General features: G+C 37.1%; 1 protein-coding gene across 1 annotated transcript in view; it reads right to left on the bottom strand.

Moving 5' to 3' along the window:
- The window catches only part of il1rapl2 (interleukin 1 receptor accessory protein-like 2), a 155,056-nt gene that overhangs the window by 27,846 nt on the left and 104,170 nt on the right, over nt 1-23,040 (bottom strand). The window contains 4 exon segments of the mRNA XM_056769842.1: nt 9,787-9,924; nt 9,927-9,939; nt 10,427-10,613; nt 15,971-16,244. Of these exon segments, the coding sequence (XP_056625820.1) occupies nt 9,787-9,924; nt 9,927-9,939; nt 10,427-10,613; nt 15,971-16,244 (612 nt within the window).

The raw sequence follows: 23,040 nt of genomic DNA, 5'->3' as shown, positions 1-23,040 counted from the left end.
CCATTGACATTTTACGTGGAAAATCTGTAAAAATAAAAATACAATTCTGTACAATTTTGTGTTTTTTTTACAGTGTAGCGCCGTTTGTTCGTTAGCTTAAATTTGATAAAACTGTAGACAAGTTGCCGACATTGATCAAGGCAAAAGTATTGTGGGGTTTGTGGCCGTGATACATGAGGATAAAGACTTTTCACCGAAATTCTGAAAAACACATCAAATTTTGAAACATGAATTGAAATTTTGATACGAAGTGGCAGTAAGACCAAGTTTCATGAGGAACTTAAAGCTTTCCAGGCCAAAAGTGTTGAACAAGTCAAATCTTACACTGTACAATCCAAAACAGACCAAACTAAATTACGCAAGTCTACACATATTCAAATAATGTTTTCATTAATACACTCCCTACAAACACCTCATGGCAATACAATCAAAATACTAGCTAACACACAGAATATGATATTGCAGCTGTCCTTTACTGTACTGTAACAGTTTATCTTCTGTAGATGGACATCTGATCATGTTTAGTATGGTGTGCTCAAACACACACCGGTGTTTCGGGACAGTTCACTTTTTTATGTCCAGATTAGTGTGGTATGTAGAGACATATAAAAATATTTCTGGCCAATAAAAAACAAACAACTAACATCATATATTTTCTTTATAACACATTTCACTTATGTCACATCAACAGTAGTCATGAGCAGAGATGTGTAAATTAGACAATTGCGTGTACACAAATTCACATGTCACAAATCTGTCCACCTGTTCCTGTATTTACCAAAATTAATTTATCATTTTCTGTACATTTGGTAGTTCTAAAAATAAGTAGATTCAAAAAATGTAGTTACCAAATTGACAGACTGTTTTCTTTGAACAGTTTCCATCTGTGTTGAAACGTTAAATTCTTAATCTTATGCTAATAATCCCTTCATCCCACATTCATCCATTATATCTCTCCTTTCTTTCCCTGTATTTGTGGAGATTAGACTTTTTAATTTTCGTTTCAACTGTGATTCTTATTACTCTGAAACTCTAGTCGTGTATTTCATTATTTAGTAATGGAGGTAAGAATAAGATTAATCTGTTTCATTGATTTCATATATCTTTAATATCAGAAAATTCTCACTAATGACATTTTAAGCCCTTTTGGACCACTGCTAGTTCTTCTCAGTTTTTAAATATAATATTGTTTTTAATGTGTACGCTACAGAACTGAACTGAACTGCTACAGTAATTGTTCATGCAGTGCTGTTGCGCTCCTTTGAACAGTCATGTGCAGTACATAAATAACACCATCAACAGATTTTATTTCGGCTTTCCAACTATGAGTCAATTGTGCCGCAGAACAGTTTTTGAACAACTTGAGGGTGAGTAAGTGAAGACAGAATTTACTGTATCCATTAAAACACAGATCACACTCCAGATTAAACCTGAGCTGGTTCTGTTTGAGAAAAATCAAAGTACATATCATTTGTGCACAGATCATTTTATTGTGTGTTATCTATAATACTGTAATTCACAATTATTACATTTTGCTGATGATTAATTGTCTGTTTTAGGGCTTTGACATTTAATTCTCATAAATGTTTTATTTGAATTTGAAATGACCCTATTTTTCTGAATATTATTTTTCCTGGGAAATATATTGGAAAAAATGGGATTATCATATATTCAAGGTGTAGGACTTTACGTGTCAATAAGACAATCCCAAATACTGTAAATTTGAGTTAATTGATCAGGGCTGAACTAAAGCCCACATGATGGTTTGAGATTAGAAAGTAAATAAAGATTATTATGAACAAAGTAAAGTGTGAATAGTTTTGAGTTTGTTGTGTCAAATCTAAAGGGTCAAAAGTGTCGTGATCCTTTCCTCCTTGTCAGAGTTTTCTAGTTTTGTGGACAGGGTTGTGACACTACCATGTCTTTTGTGCTTCTTTTGTTTTAAGTGGAAGCTCATGGTCATAGTTTGTTATGATGGCCGTGTGCTCTCCTGTCTCGTCTCCTGACCCCGCCCCCTTATTTAAGCCTCTCCCTAGAGTTTCATTCCCCTCACCTGCCCTGTGTTATTATCGCTTGTTATTTTCCCCTGTTTATGGCCCTCTAGTCTTCAGTCCTGTGTTGGTTTGTTTTGACGTCTGCCTCATGTCCTTGTCTGCCCTGTTCCTGTCCTGCCCCAGAAGTGAGCTTATTTTGCCCTCGGTTTTGTTTCTTTGTATTTCCCCTTTGTGGGAAGTGTTTTGTTTTGGAGTTTGTTTTCCACCCTTTGTTGTGTTCATTGTCCTGTTTCGCCCCATCATGGGTTTTTATTTAAATAAAGTCTTTGTTTTGCAAACTGCTGTCTGTGCATGTGTTCTCTGTCCAAATTCACGACACAAAAGTGTCCATTGTTAAAGTCAGTCGATGTGCTCCATTTCAGAAAATTATGTTAAAAATGGTATTCTTACATTTAATTTGATTGCAAATTCAAATACATTTCAAGGAGATTTTCTTAAGAACCCCTCCCTGTCTTCCATCACTCTGATGTGTCGGGCTGGTCTGAATACTCACACAAACAGAGCAATGTTTAAAAGCACCATAAAGAAAGCTATCATTTCATCAACACATCACTCTCTGAGAGATCTCACAAAGCTTAATATGAACATACTTTATCAATCAGTATTTAGGAATCAGTATGCATGTATAATGTCTTTTTACTAAAGTGCTGAAGAATGCTTCATTCTGATTGGCTGACGGACGTTCTACAGGTTTGCATTATTTTTCAGTCAAACACACAGTGAAGTAGTATCAGATCTGTCGATCTAATTACAGTTCCATATCACTGCGCCAAGTTAAACTGAATAAGGTTATACTGTAGCCTAGTGTCCACCGCTGAATAAAGATCTGACGACAAACAAAATTGCAGGTAACTTCCATTGTCAGAGAAGAAATAACTAATATTTATGCACAGCATGACAATTTCAACAACAACACCAGGTGGCAGCGCTGTGCTGGACTGTCCAGATGAAACACGAAAGCGTATAGCAAAGCTAACGGCAAACCACATGACACAATCGGCGGGTTAAAGATAACACTTAGAAACACGAAAATAGCAAAAAACAACAGCTTTATTCGTTCGGACGGTACTGCAAAAATGGACAGGAGCGTCACTACAGTTGATCAAGTACATACATGCACAATCACAAAATATTACACGTTTAGCCGTTTAAACTTTATCATCTGCATCTGTCTCTATTGCCACTGCAAACTAAGCCGCCAAGCCGCTTCTCTTCTTATTATGTGTTTGTAAGCTTTTAAAGTTGTGATGTACAAAACGGGATGATGCAACACTACTACAATGAGCGATTCCTCCATTTTGGATTTTTTTGGAACTGAGACGTTTTTATCTTCTATCGGTCTCCTGACTCACGTGACCCAAATTCGCAGGTCAGAGTTCCCCAAACTTGAACTTGGCTGGGCAGGAAAATATTTTCGCAGGGGCTTGCGTTTCATGTCTGCGCATGCATGGAAGTCAATGGAGGGAAAATTCAGGTGTGACCGCGGCATTAGAGCAAGGTCATGGGTTCGGTCCCAGGAATTGCACACGCTTAAAAAAATCGAAAGCATAGTATTATGAAATGCAAGTCACTTTGGATAAAAGCATCTGCCCAATGCATAATTGTAATTGTAATACACAGCAGCAAGCTTTCTATGGCACCGTGTGAACCGCAGCTGGCAGGCTTTTTCCTCCAAATGCTTTCCTTATGACCAGGCTGTTAAATACGCCGAAAACAAATATCCATACTTGGGTTTTCTGTCTAAATGAAGCAAACACATGAGCACATGCGCTGTGCTGTCTGTCTTGCTCTCGCTCGCTCACTTCGCTGTCTGATACTGCATACAGACTCAAGCAATGGTTTGAGATGAGACGCAGAAGAAATCAGTCCTATTAAATTAGCACATTCCAGGACAAATACCTTAAAAATGTCTTGACAGTACACATCAGAAGAATGTGGTTACCATGGTATAAGCGGAATAATTGACTCCGGTCTGTTGAATTCCATGAAAATAAAGGCATCGCCACCTCGGGAGTGCATTATTTTCGAACAATTCAACGGCCCTTTGTCAATTATTCTGCTCATAACTACAGACATGTTTAGCACACACTGCTGTTATACTGTTTTAATTATATTATTATAGTTTACCCCTTTTATTTTATCAAACAGTATCTTTTCTTCATTGTTTAGTGCAGTGAACATAAGTGAACATCTTAACATCAGCCATTACATAAAAATAACTCTTAATTTCAAAATATATCAATACATCAAAAAAAGATTTAATTCACTTCTTTTTGTATGTGAATTCAATTGATGGAGTGATTTTGATAAAATGTCATTCTTTCAGTTGATCTAAAAGAACATATAAGTTTCTGCATACTTTTTTCCCCGAGAGGCAAGGATTACCATTACTATTGCTGACATAGATCTGGCTTTTAATGATAAATGACCACGTCTCATAAAGGGTTAAATGCAATCACGAATTTCAATTGAACACTGTATTTTGGTGTATTACATACATTGCATGCTGTGTGGCCAAACTGAACATCTTGTACAAACATTGTTGTCCAGAAGAACGCTTTATAAATGAGTGTATGAGGTGTGGTGATGGGATGCAGAATGTTGTGTTTGTAATAGTGCTACAGGACATGACAGAGCCTCAATAACAGCATCAGCAGCTCCAGCAAGAGAATATCCATTCACATGAAAAATGAGCCGTGCACTGTCAAGTGACATCATGTGTGTAAAAGACAGTGTTTTATTCCATAGACACACACGCTGAAGACTGATGGCTCACATCTCTCAGACGTGTGTACAGCTCGCAAATATCAAAAATACAATCCTTAATGTTCAAATCATTTAGTATCTTTAGCACCTTTTTTAACTTTGCACTGTATATGACATATGTTACCAGAATATGTATCGTTCATCGTATTTCTTGATTTATTTAAACATGAAAAAGTATAATGGAAATGTAAGTGCTCGCACATTTATATTGAAAAATAACAGGACAGCAATTCATTTCAGAACTGCACTTTATCAGGTGAACAATGTCTGTTAATGCAAATATCTAATCAGCCGATCACATATGTTTGACGTCACATTATTCTATACAGTCCGTATGCAAAATGAATAGTATGTCAGAAACCTCAATAATATGGGACTCAAGAAAGACCCAGATGGTGTTCTGTTTCCATTGACATTTCAGTATCCATTAAATGAACATTCTTCTATATCATAATGCCACATGAGGAGCCATCACATGCAGAACCTATACAAATGACAAATAGCAGAAAACTATGAGCCATGTGTTATATAGGAAGTGTCATAAACGTAGGTACCAAGAAATGCATTCCTCATGGTACTCATTTGGGCAAACAGTTTCAAATCAAGCATCAGAATGGGAAAGAAAGGATATTTAAGTGAGTCTTAACATGAGGATTTCAGGAATTGCTGATCTACAGGGATTTTCTTACACAATCATCTCTGGGATTTATAGACAATAGCACCTCAAATCCACTGAGATATCCATGAACGCACAACACGCCAGACCTAGAATAGAAGCAGAAGACCACACGGGGTGCTGATCCTGTCTGATAAGACTCAGACGGACAATAAAAGATTGTAGCAAAATTAAGAACTGAGGAGGCAGAACATAATGCTTCTTGGTACCAGAAACGAATACCATCAGGTGCATGTAACTAATCATGTGACTGGTGAGTATCCAGTTTGGTCAACCTATGGGCCAAAGGATTTGTGTTCTATTTTGTAAGCTGCATTGTGTAAAACTAAACACAATTTAGGATTTTCTGCGTAGTAAAGTTTAACACTGTAGTTAGGTGTGTCAAGTCTGCATATAGATATTCTATCAAAAAACAAAGACACGTCGGCGCCAGGTGCTCCAGTGGACTGTGCACCGATATGTTGTGCAGCAGCACGTCCGGCCACCAGGGTTCAAATCCCAGCTCGTGATCCTTTTCCGGCTTCCGGTTCCCTTTCTCTCATCCCATAATGTCCTATCTCACTCTCCACTGTCCTATCTATATAAGATGCAAAAGGCAAAAAATAAATAAAACAATGATCACATTTTACTCAGGTTAATTTAACACCTAAAGAAGATTTTCACTGTGAGCCATCAAATAATCATGGGGGTTTTGAGAAGTCCAAAAGCAAAATAGATTTTCTAACAAAGGTTTTATATATAACAACATCAACAGCAATCATCACATGACGCGAGATGAATATTACTATAACTGATTTGGATGCTCCTCAGGCAAGAAATACACATACAAAATGCTGTTATTTCACCTCATTGTTGGGTTAAAACGTGAGGATTGAAAATGAACCCATGCCTGCTTGTTTCAGCCACAATGCTTAGTCGTCTAGGTTCTCCCTTTTTCACCCAACCGTGATTTGAAAGTGACCCAGCATTCTTTGGAGAGGTTTTATGTCCAGATCTAAAGACAAAGAAAACTGACGCCTGCAGATCTATTAAAATTGAAACTTTTCAGCTCTCTGATGGTGAGCTTGTGAGATTTCCGTGTCTTTTTGGAGAACGGTGGTTTATCTGAATTAGTGGCCTACCTCTAGATATGTAAAAAGCAATATATGGCTGAGATTGAGAAATCATCTGCCTGTGGCACTTGAGCTGAACAATAGAGGTTTGTGGCAATCTCAGCCCACATATGCTGATGTCTTGCGTGCGGGGGATCAGAAAACTTCAATGTGTCATACAGCACTGAGATAAATGTGTGTGTTATGCTGCTGTCTTACGCCGTATGAAGACAAACATGAAGGAGGGTCTTGTCACAGCCCATCCATTCATCCGTGGTAAAAGCTCATTAGCAAACCACTTAACTCCTCAGACAAGCCACTTTCTCATCTCCTGTTATACACGCGGCCATATGTGCCATGTACAGAGCGGGTTAGTAAGAAGAACGGTTTCTTTTACGATTGTCACAAGGAACAAAGAATGGAATTATTTATTAAGCCCATGCTAGATTCATCCTAAACCCATTTCAAATAAAGTTAGACTATAATTGATCAGTTATGTGTTATTGACATTATTGGCATGCTTGTGTATAAGGTGTTCGTCCTCTATATAGGGCGCAATTCACACTTATTATACCTGTCTGGTGATTCTGAAACCGCAAAGGCTTCGATTCTGTTTTGTGCACAGCCAGGGGCGAAAGGATTTTTAATTTAAGCCCCTAATGAGGGTAATCATAAAAATAAAAAATAAATAAATGTTTGCATAACAGGGTAGGATGGAAAACTTACGGCAGCATTCCACTGTATTGCATAGATGCTGTCTGTCACTGTCTTTAATTATTTCTGTGCAAAAACTGCATTGTAGTTAATGCGACATCCACTGCAACATGTTTCGTATTGAAAGTTACGTTTTCAAATAAAAAACAGCACAACATGATTATTTTATAAAGTAGACTATACATTTGTATGTGTTAAGGGCTTCATTTTCACTGGAGGAAACAGCTGTGGTGTAATGAGGGGTGAATGCAGAGAAAACTTCCAGTAAACCGATAACTCCCCCGTGACATTTTGTAAACTGTATTTACGACAAAGAACTGCACAGATGCAGATATTACGACAATCTCTCATAAAACACACATTGTCTTGTCCTCTGATCCTCTCGGTCTGCAGATTAAAGAATGCCCTGAAAGGAGGAAGTCTGCTGTGTTTTAATATTAAATTTAAAGGGGACTGACGCATCACAAATTTTTGTGCAGTTTATGGAGCATCGCAGAATTTTGGGGGGGCTGAGTAGAAATGTCCATGTGCACAGCTCTTTGATCAGCTCTTTGATCAGTAGGAAGTTCTTCTCGATCTGTAATCACTACGAGATTGAGTTGTTTATAACGTTCATTCACTCGTCAAACATCATCATTATACAGTAAATATACTTTACTATCATAAAAACACCTGAAAAGGTTTGAAGAACAGCGATAGAGTATGACCATTGGCATTTCCTGGGAGCATGTGCGTCCCAAATCGCGCACTTATCCACTATTCTACGGTATTTTGTAGTATAAATAATGTGAGTAGTGTGTTCAGATTGAAGATCCTCAAAAAAGAAGTGCACTGTAAGCAACCGGATGATGCACTTTTCCGACCGAAAGTATGAAGTGTGGATCTGTGGACACTTCACGCACTCAACGGTCGCAATTTCTTTTAAGTCGTTTTTATTCACACGCATTGGGTGTGCGGGAAGCAGATATACTTCCGGTTAGTATAAAACCGCTTGGGAGGATACTACTGTTCTCAAAATCAAATACTAGATGGTTGAGTGCATAGTGTAGTGTGTCATTTGGGACACAGCTTAGGTGTGTAAATGGCACTTCTTCTGCGGCCAATATTTGGAGTTTCTGTGCGAGAGCGCCCTCTTTCCAATCCATTGAGAAACTGAGCATAAGAATTGGACAATATATTGTTCCAGCCCTGTATGGTCATGTAGAATTACTAAGATAGATTATGCACTTTAAGTTAAGGTTAATAATGCTCTCTAAAAAGACAAACAAACATCTTTATTGTCAAACAAGCAGAAGGACCTAAAGTACATGATTTCAGCTCTGTACGTTTTCTTGTTGCTTGAGGAAATGCTCCAGAGACATTGGTGCGGTGTAGTATTTTTAGGAAGTACATCATGTATGATGTTGGTTGCGCTTTGGTTTCTCTATTCTTTCATGATGAAAGCACAGTGCAGTATGTTGTGTGAAAGCTGTGCAGTCACAGTGGAGATTTTTCTGGATTTGTGTTCAGAAGGGAATGAAGGGCTGGAGGCTTGATTTCACACTGGCAACACAAACACAGGCCTCAGATCAGTCCACTTTGGCTTTTGGCATTCAGCTTGAGGCATGAGGCTGACAATGAAAGCAAAATCTGGCCATCCTTGCACAGCTAAGCCGCTGACCTTAGTCATGTGTAATCGCTAACAGCACCCTTACACAGGCTTGTTTTTAGAAATGGGGTTGTCTGGCTGAACAGTGAAGTCAGAGAAGTTCAGAATGAATGCTGTCTGTATACAGTAATACTGATGATGCTGTGGTGGTTTACAGTCTGGACTGGCCAGAGTTTTGAGTTTTGTTATTTCATGGATTATGACTGAGATCATCAACGACTCGTGCAGCTGAAGTGGTAGAGCATTTTTTTTAATTTCCAAAAGTAAAATTTCAATGCACATAACTGAGAAAGAAATTTTGTTCATGGAAATCTGGTTTGTTTTATTCTCGGGGCGTGTTCACACAATGAAATAGCGAAAGGTTTTCCCTTTGTGTTTCTGAAAAGTTTCACGTGCACATGACAACGCTGTGAAAACAACCCGCATTCACAAGGATCTGGAAAACAAATTTGGATGGCGATGCCAGTTTCCCCAAACACTACTATCATGTGAAGGTCATGTAAATGAACAGACAAAATGCATAAAAAAGTTCAAATCTTTAGTTGAAAACGGCCTAATGTAAACAGCACAAAAGTCCTTCAAACTAAATCAAAATCTTCCAATGAGTACTGCTATCCACACTAACCTGACAAAACAAAGCAAATCAATCGTTCAATTTCTCCTCAGCGCTTCTCAATGTACTGTAGGCATCCATTAACTTGGTCAGTCAGAACAGATCGGGTCAGCTTGAACTAGTTTTGTGTGCAGTATCTATGAAATATCTGTAGGAGCACTGTGAAGCGTTCAGATCTACCATTGAGCGGCATGTTTACGTTCAGCTTTAGCTACAGAAGGTACCTGTGACTTTGACCTCTGTGGTCCGTCTCACGACTCGACTGCCGTACTTCAATTCACAGGTGTAGTTTCCTCCGTCGTCCTCCATCACCTCAGGAATCCACAGACTGGTGGTGTTGATGATCATTGAGCTCCTCCAGTCTTTCGTTGACACTCCTGGAGAAACACATAAAAGAACAATCACTCTTCAAATACAAGTTCTGTGTCCATCCGTCAAAATATCAAAGCACTGTTCATTTTTCAACGCAAATGTCCTGTCTGAGCCAAAACTGAGTAACAACATTTGCGCTGGATCTTTGCCATATGCCAACTTTTAGTCTACATGAAGATGACAGCAATGTAGTGAAGAACTAACAGAAGCTGATTCCCACCGGTGTTTTCTGTGAGCCAAGTGGTATGGCAAGACGTTAACAACATCAAGGTCACGACTTTGAGTGATCTCAGGGAACACGTGTCCCGATACAAATGCATAGCCAATGGAAATGTACGATGTTACTGATTTTCTTCCAAGTGACTCTTGCCACTTACTACATTTTTATTACATTCAACAGCCTACAGATATCATGCAGTGGAAAGCATACATTTGCAAGTACATCTAACCGTGAAGTGTATATAGTCATATTGTGAAGTCGTCATTCTGTACCTTGTACCAGGTCATGATGGGCTGCTTGTAGGGTGCAAGATAGTCATCAATGTCAGGACAGGTGATCATTTTGCTCTTGGTGATCTCTGCTCTCTCCAGGTAACGTATTCGACTGCTAAAGCAGAGACCCTCATCACTCTCTTCCACTGTCAGCGACATGGACACCTTCATACAGTACGTCGAGTTTCTGTGAAGACACAACATTTGTATTTTTATGAGTTCAAGCGTCAAAAGAATTTATGCCACTGCAATGTTGAACTGAAGGCATGCATCTTGTGGTTTTCCAGATCTTCTGCTGTAGGTATGCTAGATTCAATGTTGTATCTCACACCACTACATTGTGGTCTTTCTTGACATCTGAACTATGACAATAATCAATAGTAGTCTTTTGAATGATTGAAAATTGTCCAACGTCTATAAAATGCACGGCGTTGTTGGATGTGTTGACGTCATTTCTGTTAAAGAATCTGATGATTGAGGCTGAAGTGTAGAATGATGTCATAAAAATCCATGATCCATACTGGAAAAATTCTGAGATTTTGAAAGCTTTAAACTTCGAAACTGTAATTTTGTCAATGCTTTGGATCACACTAGTTTATAGATCCCTTTATAACCTTAAATAACCCAAAAAACGTCCAGTTGGATGAGAGACACTTAAAGATTCAAATAATATTTTGGAAATGGGCCAAGACTTCATTTCGAATTCTAATGTGATATATTTGAGTTGGGTAATGGCAGCGGTATCAGATCTGTGGGATTAAAAGCTTAGGGGACACTGCTTGATTTGCTTTTTAAGTGTGGTATAAAAGCAACATCACACTCACATTCGTGCTGTTACGGCTGAATATTAGCACAGCTGGAACTCATGCAGCAGTAATGCACTTTGTCACATAGCTTTAATATATTTGTGTCCCTGCACAATCCTCATCTCTTCCCAGAACAGCACCGCCACGCTTTGACACTCAGCTTGATTAATTGAGAATTGTGTTGTGCTAATCTGTTATAAAAGCCTCTGAAAACTCATGTCACGACGTTCAAAGGCATCCATTAATGATGAAATACACATCTGAGAAAAGGCAAACGAGAACACATCAGCATGCAAATGTAAAGCGAGGCCGAGTTCATCAAGAGCTTTTCACAGAATGTTGTGGTGAGATGAAACGCGGCGCTCACCGCGTGTGTCTCTCACACTCAGGACATGTCTCGTTAAACATTCATGTATGCATATCATTCAGATATGTAAAACAATCTTCCCTGCTTCACGGCGTCGGCTGAAGAAAAGCCTGAAAATTGGATGTTTCAAGCCAGACGTCATCACACGGCAGATCCGAGGATGAATGGCAAAACCCAAGTGTGTCAGTTTTACATTTAAAAATCAACACAAAATGATTTCTGAGCCATCATCTGTATGCGTCTCGTGCAGGTTGAGATACTACGACTATTACTAGAAGTAGTGAAACACACATGCTGACTCATGAAGAACACTGAGCGATTGCATCTTCGGTGACGTGGATCAATGGAATCATTTCTGACCCGAGGCTGCAGTAAATGCGTCTTGTCCTGTCCCCCGTGACATTGAGAGCGGACAATAGAAACAGTGTCTTTCAAATCTTAAGCCTGCTGACATTGCATTGACTTTCATTCAGTGTTGTAGTGGTGATAGGAGAGGCGCTGAGGAAAGACCAAACGCATACAATTAAGAGAATCCAGCAGGAGTTAAAGTCCATTCATGCTGATAATGAGGACATTAGTGTTTCAACTCTACTGCAACACAAATCACATCAGACAGAAATCCTTTAGCTGATGCTCAACACAGCATGATCACGTCTAATACTTCAAATAATGTGTTAAAAACCTGTTATAACACCCAGAGCCGACCTTTACTATACGCTAAGTTTGCAAGGCGGCACTTGAGTACCAAATCACAAACACTAGAATTGTCCACTGTTGTTTGTTTGCCAATGATAATATGTCATTTTGAGTTTGTGCCATTGGATTTAGAGAATAATATGCTGAGCTTTCTTGAGTAAACTATATTTATTATCCTTTAATTTTGTTTGTATTGATCAGTAAAAACAACGTCTTTTTGACAGCCAGATGGTTGAATTCACTATTTCCATGTCAATCAAAATTTGAATTAAATGTTATACTTAACTGTACTTAATGTCAGTTTATTGTTTTTTGACTTTAGGTCATCATTCACTTAAGTTTCATAATTTATGTCTTATTTTGCTAACACTTTACATTAAGGTTTCCTTTATAAAGCATTTGTAAATGTGTTCATTACTGATTAATAAGTCCTTTACAAATGCATTATAAAGCAGTTATAACTGCATAAATAAAAATGGATTTTAACAAAATACCTGCCAAATAGTGAGCCATTTCTAACTTAACATAATAAATGTCTTTATTTGCAAAATGTTCGCTCAGACTGGAGACTGTAGGCTGTTATTTTGGTTTTTCTTATTATTGTATATTTAACATCTTATGTTACTTTCAAGCCATGTTGTTTACATGTCTTACGGTGCCCTCCAGAATTGCTTTAGATCATGATGCATTGTTTTATTAATGATTCAATTACTTCCAATAGTTTATAAAAAACAATAAAAGATTTATTTATTATTTATTGTAGAAACACTGCTTGCTTACAAGAACACATCAATGATGTGAATCATATATTTAGAAGTATTGACAGCCCATGAAAATGCTCTTTAAAGAAAAGTGGATGCCTGTGAAGTATTCATTCACAACTTCAAACACCTAACTCATGAATGTGCCTTAATACAGGAAATTCATGTGAACCGTTTATCATGTCGTGAATGTTAGTAACTTGTAAAAATGCAACATTAATAAATGGTTCACATAAATCCACTATGTACTGGGACTTAAAATCAACCCATGAACAATCCCAGCCTAAAACAAACCAGCGATTCTGTAAATTCTTTTATAGCAAAAGCAGTGGCCACTTTGTAAGCACTAAAATAACCTTTCAATGAGTCAGTGCATGCAGCAAAATAATGTGCTCTTCAAATGTCAATTCGTTGTTTGAAAGTCACATTTCCAATGTCTGTCGCAACATTCAGTTTTGACACGTGCTTTCTGTTTTAAAGACTGTGAAGCTCATTCATGTAATGCATTACTGTGTGGGTGTCCTGTAGGGCTAGTTCATATGTTAGAGTGCTTACTAAATCAAAGAAATATGATCATATCAGTCCACCAAAAATATATAGGTTATTTATAGGCTAAATGAGGTAGCAGTTTATTAAGACCTGTAGTCACAAATAGCTTTTGTTAAAAAAGAAAAAAACAACAACAGTGTCATGTCGTGTGTGACATCATGAAACGAGGCTTAACCAATGAAATGGCATTTGTGTGTATATGTCTGTGTGAACTGGCAGACAGGTTCAAAAAGTGACAGAGGATTCAAGGTATAGATTTGTATGCTACAGTATGTGTGTTCCCGGGTATCAAATCAATGATCTTTATAATTCTAACACAATGCTCTACTGAACTATGAAAATAACCAATCATCATGCAGAATAAATTCCACACAAAACTGAACCGCAAAACCAAACCCTAAACATTACAATTTAAATGACTGATTTGATTTAAAGGTGGGTTGTCCGATTTCCGCATTACGCTTTTTTAGACGAAGTTGGGCTGAGTACCAAAACAATCTTGTAGCTAATCAGCAGTAGGACAGTAGACATTAGTCGAGCCCAGCGCTGACGAAAGCGTAATATGGGGGTAGAGGTGTGTCTGTTTTGGTGATTTGAACATCAAAAACGGCTATGAGAAATCAGACACCTTGCCTTTAAATTTTCAGACAACATAAATTAGTCAGCTTTGAGAAATGAACTAAACACAAAAATAAAGAGGGGTAAAAGTGTTTAAAATGTGATGTCAGCATCCGACACACCTTTGAAGAAGAGATGTAGTGGGTTATGCACTATATTAGTGGGCACTAACACCAATCTGTCATTCTGTCAATCCATCATTATGTGCTAAGAATATGCAAGAGTTCATTGGCTTAATTAACTAATCACTTTATTAAAGGCCTTTAATATAAACGTGTCACTTTTAGCTAAGCGAAAAGTCACTTTCATCCATTGCCCCTGTAGGCAAATTAACAAGAGACGTCAGGGCTAAAAGTATCACGTTCATGATTTAAGTGAGCAGTCTTTATAGCACTTTTTAAACGGCTCAATTACGCTGGTGAACCGATGCACTTCTAACATTCGCTGAAGTCTTATATGTGTCCTGCGGTTTACAATCTATTTAAAAAACACCACACAATGTTTGTCAGCATGTTCATATTCTATCAATTTCACCCGCTTCATTTCTGTAGGGATTTGTGTGATGTGGTGTGCGAACAGATTGAAATGTCAGAAAATCCCCGTGTGCACACATTTGATGAAATCACAGCGTTTCTTTTTTTCATTTGACAGTTAATCATTTAACACTGAACAATTAATCATTTAACAATTCACCAGTGGCAACAGCTCCGGTGAAAGTCAGAGGCAAAACATATTTAAGTCTACAACATTTCCACATTCCTTTGTACTTAGAAATACAATTTAATTTGGATTATTTGAAGTGATTGTGACTTTGTCACAGAAATATTCTAATCTGGCATCCTGTTTATGACAGATGGAACGCAAGTGAAGACAAACAGCGGCATTGATATTGTTCTTACTAAAGTCTTAATAAAGTCTTTTTTATGATGCTAATAAATTGCCAATGAAATCTGGCTGTGTTTGACCTGATCACTTTAATTCTTCTCTTATTAAGGTCGATTTAATAAAAGGGAATTCATTCTTCGAACACTGCCAAACACTATTTGAGAACTTTCTTCATGAAATAAATGAAATGATTCTGGATTATTGCCTGCAACGATAAAAGTCATTAGAAGTACATTAAGGTGCAGAGTAAAAAGATGTTTTACAGTAAACCACACTGAAGTAGGTGTAATGAAGATGAAAGACTGTGAGAAAAGTAATTCCAAGCAAAGAAACATCTCAATAAATATCTAAAAAATTCTGTTTATATCTGAAATGTTATGTAAAACTGATCTAGTGTGTGTTTTTTGTGTCATTGTGTCATCTGAATGAACACTATGTGTGGTTTGTTGCTATGTATTTTATTACTTGAAGGATGTAATAATGTTTGTGTGATTTTTGCAATAAGCATATTTAATTTGACTGTCATATGGTTCTATATGTCTCCAAAAAGTCTTACTAGACTTTTCCTATATTAACACGATAATAAGCTACATAATAATAATGGGCAAATCCTACATCTGCAGAGGCACTGTGGTGTTATTTGACCAAATGATGCTGATATAGAGCCAGACATTTCATCTTTAGAATCGTTCTATTCAATATGGTAATTCTGGGTCACCTCCGATCTGCCTCGGTGTTGTTTTAGGTTATGTTACAGGACGTCTTTGAAAAAACAACAACAAAAAACAAGCCTGCGACAATATGGTTTCATGCCAGAGCACATTTAGTCATCGGTTTGAAATCTGAATTGCTAATGACCCACCTGAGCACACAAGTGTAAAATCCGTTGTCCTCCATCTCCGCTGAGCGGAACCAAATGGAATCTCCTTCTTTACTGAGCCGATGACCCGAGAAGATGATGGGTTCCTCAGAATCACCCTTGTTCCTGTACCAGATGAGTCGCAGCTTGGCGTTCTGGGCCACGCTGTAGTTAGTGCGGATGTAGCTGTAGAAGAGAGCGCATTTCACCCGCAGCGGCTCTCCGGCCAACACGCGGTACGTTTTCAGGTCCACCGACCAGTCTATACATCCATCGACTGCAGAAGAGAGAAAAGTCATCGTTGAAGATTCACAAAACTGATGAATTGTATATAATGAACTACAAATTGCATCAAACATTTGAATGGATTTCAAATGACTTCTAAGCCAACCGAGTCACCAAGATGTCATTTCTAGGTTAATGTTTCCTAAAGCAGTGGTTCTCTAACTGTTCCATTGTAAGGTCACCCATGTGTCGAGTGCATCCCCCAAATAAAGACTTATAATCTTAAACTTATCATTTTAATTAAACCAAAAAACACATTCAATTACACAATGCTGGATCATCAATTCTTTTGGTTGGTGGTCTTACTTTTCTAATGTTTGATTGCATTAAATCTATGATCAATTTCTATGTGTTTTATAAAAAGCCACAAAATCTGCAGCCCCCCTGGATCTATCTTGGGGCCTCCCAGGGTGGCCATGGCCCCAGTTTGACAACCAATCTCCTAAACAACCCATCGCAACATTTGATTGAATAACTGAAAACCAGGAAGTGTTCAAAGTGTAGGATAAGTTTAATTCACTTCTAAACCGTCTGCACATTAAGTTCCATGCACTCAAAACTTGCTTAAGTTAAATCAACACAACTTTTGGAAAATATGGTTACAACATGATTGTTTTATGTTTAGTCATATAACTGAATCCATTCATGTTGGGACAACATAAAGGAGTTGTGTTGTGTTAACATAAAATAGTTATAATAGGGCAGAGGACTTATATTTCCCAGCATGCTTTGCGTACACTGCATTTTGAGAGTTGTTTTCTTAAATAAGTGTTTTATATTGTGCACTTTTCAGTAAAAAGAAACACTTGTTAGTGTTTAATGTTCATTTATCTTAAAAGTTTTAAAGAGTTAGTTATATTTTGAGTTTGGTGGTTACCCTTGTTCAGAAAAGTGTTGCCTTTGGTTAGGTAGTGGGCGGTAACAATAACTGTTTTGCATTTCTGTTGAGTTCTATTTTCTCAATATCATCTTATTGAAGTTAAATGAGATAATGTCTAATAAATGTTACAAATGTATAATATAAAAAATGTTGAGCAATTCATTTTATTTTAGTGTTTTTATTTGACCTACAGACTTAGTTGCTCTAAGTTCCAATCATTAAGTACAATCAACACAAATGGATAACATTAGCAAAGCTTATTTCTGTTAAATAAATTGAACTAAATCAGGTCATCTTAGATCAAGCTATAGTCATTAAATTCAAGACAATAATTTACATTTATTCAAAATAAGTGTGTGATGTACCATTTAATTAACAAAGTTATGAGCGATTTACTTAAAACATTATGTTACGATTAATTGTATATTACCTTTTCCATTTAAGCAACTAAGTTTTGTGGGACCGGTTGACATAACTTTATTAATTAAATACAACATTTTATTTCTAAGAGTGTGTATCATTTCTGTCTGAAAGGCAAAAATATCCCACTAACAATATTAATAACACTTAGCGTTAGGGGTTTGTGAAATAGTGCCGTGTCCCTTAGGATACAAGCTAATTTATAAAGAAATACACTGATAAATCCTATAACGTTGTAATCACACATACCTTACAGGACATCACAGAGACTAAAAGACCTTGCTACAAATTATTTACATCTGTAAAGTGAGCCCATTATGTTTAATCACCGGAGAATAAGCGCCGCTCATCGGCTGAGCTTTTTTTCTTCACTAAAACACAATTTGGAGAATACTAACCTATTATTATTACTTACGGCTTAAAAAGCCATGTGTAAATATAATATCTTTACGTAAAAAAAGCTTTTATACGAATACAATGCAAAAGAATTCTCCAAACAAGCTCTGAAAGCAAAGTACAGGAATCGCCCGTCGCGCTCAAAAGAATGTAAGAATCCCCATAACTCTCCCGTGACATTAGCAGCATCTCACTGCCTTCCAGTATTTCACACTGATGGAAAGATGAAACTCATCAAAGTCTCAGCCATCCATCAACATGAAACACTGTAATTTACGAGCAATTACGGAGGTGTTTGTGAGCGGACCCTGACTCATCCCCGCCTCCCGTCACATAAATATCTTTCACATTCAAAACCTGCCGCCGCTGATTTATGTCGAGCACTGTCTGTCACAACCACACATTTACACTAAATACACTCGGCCTGATGAATTCTGTGGTGGTGTGTTGAAATAAACCCTGCAATGGAAGCTGAAGGGAAGACAGAGAGAGGAAAGTGATACGACACATGAAAGAGTCAGTTTATTTAAAGGGTCGGCAGGAGCGCAGCGCATTAGTTTGGTCTGCTGCGTCTGTGCCGGGCGTCTGAAGCGGAGACAGGCGTGCGAGTGCACAGGTTACGTCTTATGCAAACCGGCAGCTGTACGTCGCCCCGAGTCATTACGCAGACAGTGCGCTTGTCTTCTACGCTTAATTTATCGGCTATTAAGTGCGGCACAATGCCAAAATCGGACAGCATGCGCCTTCCTTGTCGTGCCAGTTTCTCTTATGAAGGAAAATGCAGAACAACAGAGCTTCGAAGCAAATCCTAAATGTTTGCATATGGATGAGGCCAGAGATTTAGAATAATAACAAGGGGCAGAGCGAAAGAGCAAACATTATGCATGCACAGATGAGGGCATTAGTGAACTTTTCAACCAAACACTAACTGGAGTCATCGCTCCTGACACCGCAGACACCTAAGAGGTTTCTTGAATGCTTGCAAAAGGCCACATCACAGGATGAAAAAACAACACTGAGACACTGAGATGAAGAGCTAGCATCTCTTACTTGAACAAACCACAAAAAAGGTCATTTATTCACCCTGATGTTGTTTCAATAAAGCATGCTGTAATTTATGTATTTTGTGCACTTCATAAAGAGTTTTTTATGGACCTTTACAGTGTTCTTCTTCATGCTACGACATTGTATAAAAAGAAATGCTGATATTTGTGTGATTTCAAAAAGGATAAATAATCTTTCAGATGTTTTAAAATTCTTCTTCATTTTCTTTAAGTCTGTGGTATATTGTGCACTGTGAAAACACTACAGGGCAATTCCAGCATTATGGACGTGACATAAAAATGCTCAGAGAATGAATTTGTTACAATAATATTGAACCATCTGTTTATATTTGACTGAACCCTTGTCGAAAGAGTCTAAACATAAAAAAGTCAGTATATGAAAAAATATATATTTAGAAAAAGGGAAATAAACATGTGCTATGGGTGTCCATTTATGAGGAATATGTAGCGTTATGGATGTGAAAATCCTGAACATGGTACTGACCTGAATATGAAAAATCATGCACTAAAAATAAAACAAATGCTTAACAGATTTGAAGAGGGTATCTCACATGGGTATTTGAACCACCAAATGTTAAAATCTGCGATGTTGCCATAGTAAAAACTGCTGATAAAAACAAAAAAAATTGTGTTAAAGTTGACATTTTCATGGAATTGCCCTACAATATATAAATAAACCTGAATTGAAGAAATTGTTTTCACTGATTGCATTTTTCAAACGGCAGTGTGGTTTTCAGCTGGTAATGTGAAAAGCATTGTGAATCCATAGCAAAGGCATGCGTGCGTGCGGCAGCTGCAATAATAATTGGCTGACCCGCTTACAGCGCTGTGGCTCGGTCTATTATAAAGCTGTACAGCAATTTCAGCTGTGAAAGCTGGAGGGGTACAAAAAGTCAATATCAGAACAGCAGCCCGCCAAATACTTTGTGCTGATATGCAATTTTATTTCTGACCGGCGTCTAATAGCTTGTTTATAATCCCTCTAAAGTGTGGATGAATAGCTTGTAGTGGACGTGTATGTTTAGTGAGGTGTAAATAGGGGCTGGTTGGAGGACGACGCCTGGGGTGAAACACAAATGACTGGAAGGTTATCAAAGCCGAATCAATATGGAAATGTCTCGTGAGATTGCACCTGTATGCAGGGCACGACCTGTTGACCATTTTGCATAATTTTACTCTGTAGTGTATTTGACCTGGCTTTCATCAAAACGGATAAGTTTGTCATAGCGATGTAACAATCTTTTTGAATTGTCTCAGTATTATGGTGGTCACATGACTGTGTGAAATTATTCTTATTAACTGACCAAAGAATACAAATGTGAGAAGTATACATTAAAGCATACATTTTAAAGTTAGACTTATAATTTTGATGTCATTTCCTATATTGAACACATTACACAATTTTTAGTTCAATTACATCAGAAGTAACTGTTATTCAGTTACCGAAAAAATAAGAGTAATCCCTTACTTTATATTTTCAAGGGGAAAGTAATTAGTAACAAGTTACACACAACAACGGTCACATCCCTTATTTTTTCATAAAGGCGACAGTAGCATCCGAAAGCAAATAAACATTGCATACGTTCAAGTATACGCAAATAATGTTTGCCTGACCTTATTGGTTAAGATATCAAACCCAAAATACATAGCACACACAAGTGAAGTAAATAAAAGACTAAATGCAGACATTCCATACTTCCCACTTCAACCTGAAAGTAGCGTATTGACTTAGTTACATTTAAACTATTTATAAACACTAAAACATTATGTTACTAGTGATTTAGTAGCATTAGAACATTACACGTATCTGCTAACATTAAAAGAGCACCGTTCCATACATTATTTCTTGGTTGAAGTGGGAATTATGGAATTTCCGAGAGCACATAAAGGCAGTATTAATGCATCAAGGCATGTATTTTGAATCTTTCCATTGGCGACCACAAAGTAGCCACAAAGCTTTTTCACATGCACAAAACGTCAAATGAATGAAAAGGTGTAAAGTGTGTAAAGTTTGAGTAATGCCAACATCTGAAACACGTTCTAATATTAATAGATTGATGTTATAAAACAGGCTCAAATCATTGAGATTATTTTGAAAAAGCATGCAGAATGTTTCATATCTGTTGTTTATTTATACTATTTTGCCTAAAATTCAACAGTGACAGTGTGGCAGGACCTTAAAGTCAGCATGAAAGCAATTGTTTTTCCTTCCATATCGTGACGTATTTCCGGATTGATTGCATAAGATCAAAAAAATTAATAATGATATGCACGGATAAATAATTGATACTAAATACTGCAACACTGTGTAAATCAATTTGAATTGACATCTTAAATTTCATGCCGACTTTAAAAGCGAAGCAATTCTGCAAGAACACACCAACATCCAACTCCATTTAAGCAGCACTCATATTAAATTATAGATGTGTTTATTTTAGATGTTTATTATGAGTGTTATCTAACCAAATACTATATTTACTTTAAGAGGGGCAGTAACAGAGGTCGTGTGTATGCATACATCTGCAATATATATAGAAAAAAATCACTCAATATTGCGTTTCAATCTGTTTCATGAAAAACAGAGATCAGTCAATAACAATCTGTCTATCAATGGTGTTTTTTGCCAATCGAAGAAATATGATATTCTTTTACGTGTGTGGGTGTGTGTGATTTTCCTTTAGAACCCGTGAGCTCATATGTTCATCCAAACACAAGAGCATCAGGTCACTCGAGACGCTATGGGTGAGGTGAAGCTGACGGCAAACTCTTCTCTATTCATCTCTCGCTGCAGGAGATGCTTTGAGCAAGTGTTCATTTCAGCATGCAGTTTTGTGCAAAGCTCAGGCAGAGCCGACAACATATACTGTATTTACTGTATGAGTTACCATCAGCATAAAACATAGTTAACGGCTAAAATCTATTTATCAAAACTGTATGAACATTCACCATCAACCGTCCACACACCATTATATGTGTGAAATAATCAAAACCAACTTTCTGTATTATCAAATAATCAACTGTCTGACTTAGAAACAGTTGAAATAACCCAAACCGTTTTACAAAACAATACATATGTAAGCTGATATAATGATGACAAAATGTATAAAAAAAACTCTGTCTTTAGAGCAGAAGTTAAGACGTATATAAACCTATTCTAAATGTGACATAAACCTTTAACAAAAAGCTTAATAAATTGTTCAAAAAGTAAAATAATAATAATCAGTAAACCGATTCTAACTATAAACTTGTCCCACAACACCACAGTGAATAATATTTATCTGTATATTTTTATTAATATTTTTCAAAAAAAAAGTTCCATTGAATCCTGAATATTTAAAACAGCCATTTCCTGAGTGTCACTGTAATCTGCTAATGCTGTGTGCACACATTTGAAGTGTCAAGTAGATGTGAACATAATGTACAATAAATGGCTATTAGACCATAATATTACGGTCAATTCTAATCTGCTCTTGTTTTAGGATATAATCACAGTCTTTTCTTGATCTAGCGTTTGCTTAATTGAATGATGAATGTGTCATTGCTTCAGGCACACCTATATAACAGAGCAAAGCCTCATTTTACAGCTATTTATACATCACTCTTTTAAGAATAGATGTCAAGCACCTGTAGGATGGTAACTAATGTGTTCATATTCCTATGAAGCAGTTTCTCATTAAAAGCATGTGTCAACAATATCATAGCCGCCAACTATAATATTGAAATAACTTATAATTGCAGAATATTTATATTCTGTTAAACGTCATATTTGGGTTAACATTAAAGGGGGGGTTAAATGATATTACACCAGCATGTGATTCCAGGCCTCTGATTGAATGAATAAATAAAACATCAAGCAGCTAAATTCAATTCTGCTTTAAAAACATGCTTGCATATGCATGCATGTGTAAAATCTCATTACACAAGGATTTGGAGATTCATGAATAATCTACAACGGACATAGCAGAGGTAAACAGAGGTCCTGATGAGCGGTGATATCGTAACACAAATCTGTATTATATTACAGAATT

The sequence above is a fragment of the Triplophysa dalaica genome, chromosome 16 (assembly GCF_015846415.1).
Source record: "Triplophysa dalaica isolate WHDGS20190420 chromosome 16, ASM1584641v1, whole genome shotgun sequence".
NCBI lineage: Eukaryota > Metazoa > Chordata > Actinopteri > Cypriniformes > Nemacheilidae > Triplophysa > Triplophysa dalaica.
The sequence above is the reverse complement of the archived record's forward strand: the minus strand, read 5'-3'. Positions and strand labels throughout refer to the sequence as shown.